General features: G+C 35.7%; 1 protein-coding gene across 1 annotated transcript; it reads left to right on the top strand.

Annotated features, from left to right (window-relative positions):
• The first annotated feature begins 7,612 nt into the window (after nucleotides 1-7,612).
• LOC134252354 (filaggrin-2-like) lies at nucleotides 7,613-9,124 on the top strand. Its single transcript, XM_062734798.1, has 2 exons — nucleotides 7,613-8,526; nucleotides 9,038-9,124. Exon 1 carries the CDS (start codon nucleotides 7,646-7,648, stop codon nucleotides 8,516-8,518), a length of 873 nt encoding a protein of 290 aa, XP_062590782.1. The 5' UTR covers nucleotides 7,613-7,645; the 3' UTR covers nucleotides 8,519-8,526; nucleotides 9,038-9,124.
• The last annotated feature ends 385 nt before the right edge of the window (nucleotides 9,125-9,509 follow it).

Below are 9,509 nucleotides of genomic sequence, written 5' to 3'. Positions count from 1 at the left end.
TATCAAACAGTATTGGTACGATAGACAAGGAAATTATTATTTGAAAAGAGAAACAAGGAAATGATTATCGTGTCCAAAAATATCTCGGTAGGGGTGGTGGATGTATCATTTTTCAGGTGCCTGCGCACAAGACGGAAGGTTACCGAGGCGGTTATGTGCCCATCCGAGAAAATCTGCGATAATAGAGATGTACAATGAATGTACGTAGAGTAGAAAATGATACAGAAAAAAACTATCTGTATGTTTTTATTGTGTATACGAGGGTTGTCCCAAAAAGTCGTAGACAATGTTTATAAATTTTTAATCATGCAACCAATACTTACCAAATTTTGCAAAGACATAATATATTCAATGTTCTTTAAAATTGTTAATTTTTGAATACATATCTTTCATATTAATAATATTAGAACGATTTATATGATAATAGTTAAGGCCTGTCGGCGCGCGAACAAAATTCGGAATAATTTACGCATATAACTATTACATTTGCTTTTATTTCTTTAGTACTTTATGATACATTGAACTCAAATTTAAATCATTGAAACCAGAATAAAAATATGAATATTATGTCAAAATTTCATATAAATATCATTAAAAACAGACGATTGGTGTCATGATTTTCATACTATCGCTGAAATTGATTTTGATGAAAATGACGTCGTCAAACGCGTAGTCGGCGCACGGAGATGTAATAAATTGTGTTGGATATGGTTAATATACATCGGTGACGGTAAAATAGAAAACAGAAGTGAAATTACACACCAGATTTTAACAAAGAAGTTATTTCTAAATTGCACGATATTCAATGAGAGTTTTTCTTCTCTACCGAAAATAGTTAATTACGGCGTGTAAGAAGTAGAGTACTGTTTGATAAACGCAGACAATTTGGAAAAATCTGGACCGCGAACGACGTCGAACAATTTGTATTCTCTGCTACCTACAATGTAAGGCGATCTTTCGACAAAGTTGCGACTGAAATTTGAATCTGCTTAAAAAAATCAAGTAAAAAACAAACGGACAGTAGTGAATTTAAATATGTCCGTTAATCAAGAGTTGTCTATCACTTTAAAAAAATATTGAATGTTAATACCCGCTAGTGAAGCAGACAAAGAGATCATGACGTTATAAGAGACGTAATTTACGCTTGCTTTCGTGCGCCGTGTACACTTATATTCTCTCTTTATTTTTTCATAATTTTCTTATCAGATGTGATATCATCATGAAACTTGAAGCGCATGATCATAAAATGTTACTCTTTGCTATGACAAGGAAAGAAATTTATTAAAGCAAAGAGAAACAAAACTGTTTTACCTGTCTACGACTTTTTGGGACAACCCTCGTATAAATGTTATTCCCTTTTAAACAAACTAAATAAATGTTAAGCATATGGTGAGCAAGGGAAGCAGACTGAATATGCAAAGGGGGGGGGGGGTAATAAACAAGCCAAAAAGATTCTTGATTAAAAATGTGACCCCCCCCCCAAAAAAAATTAAATGGAAGGGGGTAGTCTTTTTCTTATATATAAGAAATACTAGTATAATGAGATGTAGGAAAATGACCTTACTGTGACTAAACGGGAAAGGGGTTGTTACTAACCTTTCATGAAAATTTCCTGTTTAAATTAAAATTTTAAAAATATTTATACGAAAAAGTCAGGGAGGTCCCCCCCACCTATAGTTCGTGCCTGTAGGGCAGTTTTCCTCAGATAATATACTTGTACAGAGTTGGTGATTTCATTTCTTGTCAGGATATATAAATGTTAAGTATAATGTCCGTCTCAGATAATATTTTCTCACGCAAGAATGCGTTTATTTACTTCCATGCAGTTGCACTTTTTTCTATTATTATATCATCAAAAAATAAAACTTCAGTGTTCATGCACACAAGTGATTGTTCCTCCATATTTTACTGTCCACTTCATCTGTTTTTCTGCAGTATTTTTCTCTTTGACCGGCGTCTTTTCATAGTTACCAAAAGAGCATATAAACTAAATAAGGATGAAGAAATTCATATTAAAATATATTTTCTTAATAAAAGCACCTTATGACAAAGTGTTTACGCAATGCATGTCTGTAGGAAGCAATTTCCATTTGGGGGCAAAACAAAGAAATGTCATTTCGGGAGGATCGAGAGGGGCGGACAAATAAAAAATTCTTGTTACGCATTAAGATTCCAGACGTACATACGTCTAGTTATCACGGGTGCTTGGGGACGGGGAAAATTCATACCCTCTGATACTGAAACGGTACGTTCTGTTTTATTATCAGAGTGTATGAATATTTATACATGTAAAAGGCTAGGTTAAGCTTAAATTTTGGATTGTTCATTTGTAATCCTTTGTAATATGTCATAGAAAAATATTTAATTCTTAAAATGTCAAAGAATCCTTGGGGTACGAAACACCCAGGGTGGGTGGTTAGGGGGACCCCCCCCCCCAAAAAAAAAAAAAAAGAACACCAGTGTGATAGCAAGATCTTCGGATTCCCACGAATGATAAATTTATATCCGATGATGCTGTAAATTCTATTGATCTGTTCATTGTTTACCAAAGTATAATTTACATTTAAAAATCCGGCGTACATGTATCCCCTGTTCAAACAGCCATGAAATGTATCTAGAAAAGAATTCTATAATTTTTCACGAGTGAAAGTCTTGGTCCCATCTATGTATGATGAATAAGGAGCAATACTTAAAATCATTTTTTTGTAAACATCTCTGAGGTAATATTAAGAGATTGAGTAAAAGCGATTAAATATCAGTTGTGTATATTCGCTAGGTTCTGAGATGATACTTGGTCAGAACTTTGTATGATTTTCATTTCCACTTTCACTCTTACCGGCTTTTCCTTGATTGGCTCAAACATACAAAGCCTAGCTATTCTTAATTGAAAGATCTATACGTAACCCTGGTATATCAACATTTATGTTCCCTAAAATTTACCATTCTTTCAGATAATCAAGAGTAGTTATATACTATACTTATATATTATATTATATTATATACTACTAAATTCCGTCGAGTGTCTCGAATGACGTCACAAAAACGGGAAGTAACTCTATTAATGAACGTTATTTTTAGTGATATTTAAACAGGTAAATACAGAAAACAACGAGGTTTAAAATTAAACAAATATTGTAATTCCCTCTTTTTAACTTTTATTTACAACATAAATCAGTTACAAGCATGTCTTTTTCCTTTGAATTTGACATAATAAATAAAAAATAAAAATAATAATCAGAAATAAAAATAATATTATCCGATGATATCAACCTAATGAGTTAATTGAATTTAATGTTTTCAATGTATATATATTTATGAAGCAGTTATTGGACTTGTCTCGTATTGAAATAAAGGACCAAATATTATACATTTATAGACAAATCCACACTTTACAAAAGTTGTTTCCCTTTGCGGGGTCAAACAAAAGGTCAAGGGAAAGAAAGATAAAACATTTTCCCTCTTTATGGTACCAAAAATGGGGGGCTATGATGAATTTGATGAATTCAGCGTGTTTAAATTGGTTTCTTTGGATGTGTGGGTAGCCCCAACATGGGGCAATTTGTATAATATTACACTATGCAACGATATTTCCCAGTCAAATAACAAAGTTACAAACCTGAAAACTACAAAGGGTACTGTGAGGATTCTATGGGTTTATCCCCTAAGATGGCGGCTTAGGGACATAACTTTTGAAAAGTGTGGATTCAACTATTGACTGAGTTCGAGGGCAACATGCGTTTTGTAGGACCGGCCTCAGGCAGACAGTTTGGTTCTTGGGTCCGACAAAACGCATGTTGCCCTCGAACTCAGTCAATAAATGTTTTATTATACCTTTCATTTTAATTTTTGTTTTGTTTTTTTTTTTCATTTGTTTTGTTTACATACAAGTATTTTGTACTGTCTTCCGTGATGTAACCTCAGGTCCGTCAATTTTGAACAACAACGAATGAAACTGAGATTAAGCTCCGCCCATTCTGTGACGTAAGCGGTCAAGCATCTCCTTGACCCTTGACCCTGGGGCCATGAATTTCATAATTTTGGTAGAGGACTCAACGCTCATTACATTCATGCCAACAGTTTTACTGCTTAATGTCCAGGATTAAAGAAGATTTTTAAAGATTGCATTAATTTAAGTGCTTTTTGTCCCATCCTTCAGGCCCCCTGGAGAGGGGGGGGGGAGGGCAGGAAATTCACAATCCCCCCCCTTCTCCCACAGATGCTTTATGCCAACGTTGGTTGAAACTGAATGAGTGGTCGCAGAGAAGAAACTGAAAACGTTAAAATGTTAACGCACGACGACGGACGAAAATGGATAGCAATAGGTCACCTGAGTTTACTCAGGTGATCTAAATATGGAATTTTAAGGGTTTTTCAAAGATCGAGTCGTTTTATTTTCTTCACATTGATTCAAATTTAAATTTGATTTCATTATATTCTTAAATTGAACAAACTTTTTAAAAGAAGATTATAATAATTATAGTTTTTATGGACTCTTTGTAATTTTGGGCTGTAACTTCTAAATTTTTTGGCACTGCATTAAAATAAACTGTAGTTTTACTTTATGATAATTTCTGAACACAGAGAGGGAAAGAGGACACCGGTTTGTAAGAAAACTGACCCAACTTGCTTTAATATGTAAAACCAATTTTCATTGACTCTAACCGGGCTATCCTTTTCCCGTGTGAATAGTCAGATCAAGTCATTTTAAAACACCATTACAGTTGTATCATACATTATGATATCGATCTCTGTGAACGTTGTGAAATTTTACTTGCAATGGTTTTTTCTCTCTGCTATAGATCTAGAAATAAATGCAAAAAGAAACTGATTTTTTTATTTCCTTTTACGGAGTAAATGTATGCTGTGCATGAATAGTAGTTGTCATTTCATGCATTATTTAAATAAGTGATATCATCTATTCGAAAAAAATGGCACCACCTATTTAAATAGGTGATATCGCCAATTCAAACGCTGAATAGATGATATTACTTATTCGAATACATGTAGATGATATAACTTAGTGGCAGTAAATGTCACAACGGACCTCATATAAATACTAGTAATTTGTTTTTAACCACAACATAATTACAAATCAGCTAGGCCATCATTTTTCAAAACTTCCAATGAGACATAAGGTAGCGTGACAAGAAAAACTGACGACAAAAGTCACTTAACAAAGATAAATAAAAAAAAAATAAGCAAGAAAAAAATCGAGTTATTTCATCAATGTACTAATTAGTACCTGGTATGTAAATCTCATACACATTAGTATGATGAGTCATATATTTATACCGGTACATGTTCCAGATTGACCTAATCTGTTTCCCTTGTTTTTCATATCCATCAAAATAACACCTCCTGTATCTATATGCGTAGACATAGAAATCCCAATATACCAGTATGCATATTTTTTTTTTTAATTAAAATCGCAATGGAAGTAAAGGACAACCCTGCAGTGGACCTGGAAGAGAAGAAGTATAATTTGTAAATTCATGGATCAAATTTATAAAGTCATAATCTTTTTTTTAACCTAAAATACAAATGAAAGAGGGAATCGTGGTCTCGATCGAAAACATAGACTATTTGTTAATGATTTCATCCAGCAAAAATATTACGAATGCGGTGAATGTCCTCTTTTTGTAATATTTGTTGTTTGGCCCGTGTAGAAAAATTCAGGATAATAAGAATCAAAACATATTTCGACCAACCACTTATCACCTGTAAATATTAATTATACATCTTGACACTCCTACATATATTAATGACCATAGTGATCAAATAGATCATTTGACCAAAGAAATTGATCAATATGTTTTACGCATCAATTACATCTGTGTGTAGGACACATTCACTTCGCATGTCCAATGAGTAATAGAATGGGCAACTCCAATTTCATTGTTTATATATTAATGGCACTGATTGTCTTCAATCTTAAAGTGCACAGCCAGAAGAATTCAGAAAAAAAGCAACTTATCGCCAGGAAGAGGATTGTGATTCCAAGGAGGGACAGAGACCATTTTATGAGTGACATTGGGTTTGCATCCAGAGAAAACCCAGGATTCCTTTCATATGCCTTAAATGATCAACTGAGGGCGCAACCCCCCATATTGTTGAATTCTCGTGAAGTGTTTTTGGATGAAAAATTGGATTTTCCAAGATCTTCCATGCATCAAAATCCTTTCAACTTTCAAAATTCACCTATCACGTTTAATGATGGGGACGTATTAACAAATGTAAACGGTATGTTTGATCCGCCAAACTTTCCAGGGATATTTTCAAACGGTCGGACAGGGACTCAGCAAATTCTTCGTCCAAATTTGGAATCAAGGGTTCGACTAAGCCAAGCAATTCAACACATTCCATTTGTCAGCAAAGAAACGCTTCCAAGAGATTTTTCTCACAGCTTTCCATATATTGCTGGGACTTTCGAAAATCCGGAAAATTTTATCCGTATTCCTTTTCAAAGAGATTTCCTTATCAACAATGCCAAAAGTCAAAGACAGCCAACTGCAATTAACAATCCTAATCTAATGTTCCAACCACTGGAACCTAATTTCGGCTTTAATGGACCGACCAGTAACAGCCTATATCTTCACCCCACAATGGACAACTTTCCCTTGGATAATGGCATCGTCTTTGAAGAAAGTTTTAGGAAACGAAGACCGTTAAGACCAGGTGAGAAAGAGGCCATTTATTATGATGGAAAAGTTTACAGGAAGACAAGGAAAAAGGTTAACACAAACCAGAACAAAAGCCTGAGTTTTCTCAAACAAGACTTCCACCGATTTCTCTTGACACCGCGATATCCTCACCCTGGTGGGATAAGATTTAGAAATGGACCTACGTTTTTCTTCCCAGTAAAACCCGAAGCACTCGTTCTTGGAATACCTAAAGGACTACCACATTACAGATTTATGAAGCCTTTCTATGGATAGCCTTGTGCTTTAACCCTTTTCTGTTCAATTGTAGAGAAATTCGATTTTGTACATGTATAATGTATGTGGTGCTTATATTTTATTGTGTGAACCTTACCAGTAATTGAATTGTTAGATGAGAACTTTTGCAAGTGATTTTTTTAATGCATGCAGCCATAACTTGTCATTATCATGATTTTAGTTGCCCCACGAGGGTCCTTGATTGATGAATAAACATACATAGCAATATAAAATCCCCATGTTTTTTTTATTTATTACACCCTATCTCCCTCCTTTATTTTAAACTTAAATCACAATCCCTTTCCAAAATAACAACTACGAATGTTATTTCCAAATAAATATGTGAAGGAAAGTTATAAAAGCATGAACACCAAGTGCATCCGTCAAGTGCATCCGTCATCCCTGCAGACGACAGACACTGGATTTACGTGTTACTGTCAATAAATATTGTCCATACAACACCTTTACCAGACCAACCAACCACAGTAATTTGCATCGGTGTAGGACTTTCTAGCATGAACATTTGCAAGTCTACCCAGAAGGAAAATATCTGTCGACGAAAGAGGGACTTTTACCTATTGGTTGACAGTGCTGAATACCCGTTAGAAAGAAAGTCAGTCATCCCAAGTAATTAAGTACAAGTTGTCGTGACACCGTATATAAGAAGGTTGCAATAAACATTTCTGCATATTCTTTAATGAACGGCTGACATGTTACGTAGCACTTTAAGCATCCTGTTTCTGGCTTTTTGTTTAACCATCACCCATGGTCAGAGAACGTCACTGGGTGGATCCCAAGAGCTTCCCTCCACTTTAAATCTTGATTTCCCCCCACCAGTTCCAAATGCACCAGACTATCAAAGAGCAGGCATCTATGATAACAATAGTGGCCGGAGGTTAGATGGCCGTCTTTCCGGTGCTCTTGCAAATCAGAACATACTTATGGATTCCACCGGTGGATTTGGAACATCTTTTGGCGACGTTAAGCAGGACTCTGGTTTTGGTCAGCAGACTGGATTAGGCATGGATTCTGGATTTAGTCAGAGCACTGGTACAAATATGGGACTCCCTTCTATGGGATCAATGGGCTCAAACTCTGGCTTAGGAGCACCCTCGGGCTCAATGATGTTCGGCGAGCACCCAACTTCTCTGGATTCCATGGGCATGAACTCTGGTTTTGGAGATGTCTCCGGTACAGGTCTGGGACAAACCGGATTAGGACTTTCTGGATCAACAGGCGGATTAGGTTCTCTTGGAGATGTCACCTATACTAATTTTGGAGATTCAGGTCTAGACGGCCTCCCGTCCAATACCGGAATGACGCTCGGTCAAGGCGCCATGTCCTCTAGAAGACCTGGTCAACCTGCGTACAACGCTTACATGCCAGGCCGCGGCGACATGAGAAGAAACCTCAGCGGACTGCGTCCAGTACCAATGCCAATTATACGACCACCACCCATAATTCTTCTCCCTCCTAAACGTGGCTTGTTCTCGCTGTTTAATCGTCGCCCTAGAGTCATTACCATCCCTCTCGTTCCATTAGGTCAACCAGTACCTGTTCCAATTGGTCCAAGACCATTGTAAACGTCATGGTATGTTTTTCATTGTATATTTAAAATGTTGGAGTAGCAATTACTGAAGTAAGCATTAAAAAATGTCAAAATCTGATGCCCTCATCGGTCAAGTTACATAGGCGTCGGAACCGGGGGGGCTTAGCCCCCCCCATTTTTTTTGCAAATATATACATAATATAGGCATTGAAAATTGGAATTTACCTTTTTTCGTTGGTTTAGCCCCCCACCCACTTCCAATTAGCCCCCCCCCACTTTCAATTTGCTTCCGACGCCTATGAGTTAAATATAAAAGAGTGTAAAAAAATTAATATCAAGCTCAGTTATTAAAACCCTTCCTAAGGTATACATCAATGCGTATTATCGAGACAAAATGACCCCAAATTATACAGCAAAGTCGCTGCTATGAAGAAAACTACAAAATAAAAGCAGTTTTGTTTAAAATCAACTTTGAGCATTTTTTTACCCATGGAATAGTACTTTCGCAGTAATATTTATTTGAATATATTTTACCTTTTTTTTTTTATTTCAGCGTTTTGTGAGCACAATAAGGATGGCGTCATGGAAATCAGTCTGTACATAGTGCCCAATGTCAGCATTAAACTTCAGTGAAAAAGCTTTTATCGTGTGGCTATTTTGTCCAGCGGTACTCAACCTTAGATGATTTTATATGCGTTTCTTTTCTACTTTTTTATTTTGTTGAAAAATAAAGGTGCTGAATTGAAGGAAGCTTTGTTGACATAGTTTCCACAAGCCTTCCCCGAAAGTAATTAACATTTCACCTCCATGGAATTTTATTCTCAACTTGAGTTTAGTTACAGATATTTAGTCGGGGGAAAATTTAGAGAGAAAAAACTTCTCTTTAAGGTGTGGTTCATGAGGATGAAGTTTTTACCACTAATTTAAAACAAACATTCTTGAATTTAAATTGAGTATGGACGTTCTTTGTGGTACAAATGAAAAGCTAACATAGAAAAATTAATTCTGAAGAAAACTGATGTTGC

Source organism: Saccostrea cucullata, unplaced genomic scaffold (genome assembly GCF_032062105.1).
Source record: "Saccostrea cucullata isolate Sc308-1 unplaced genomic scaffold, CSIRO_AGI_Scuc_v1 ctg69, whole genome shotgun sequence".
NCBI lineage: Eukaryota > Metazoa > Mollusca > Bivalvia > Ostreida > Ostreidae > Saccostrea > Saccostrea cuccullata.
Note: the sequence above shows the minus strand (reverse complement) of the source record. Positions and strands in the feature narration are given on the sequence as shown.

Bases quoted from the DNA above. Each gene is read 5' to 3' on its own strand.
- LOC134252354 (XM_062734798.1), top strand. From the start codon at position 7,646: ATGTTACGTAGCACTTTAAGCATCCTGTTTCTGGCTTTTTGTTTAACC.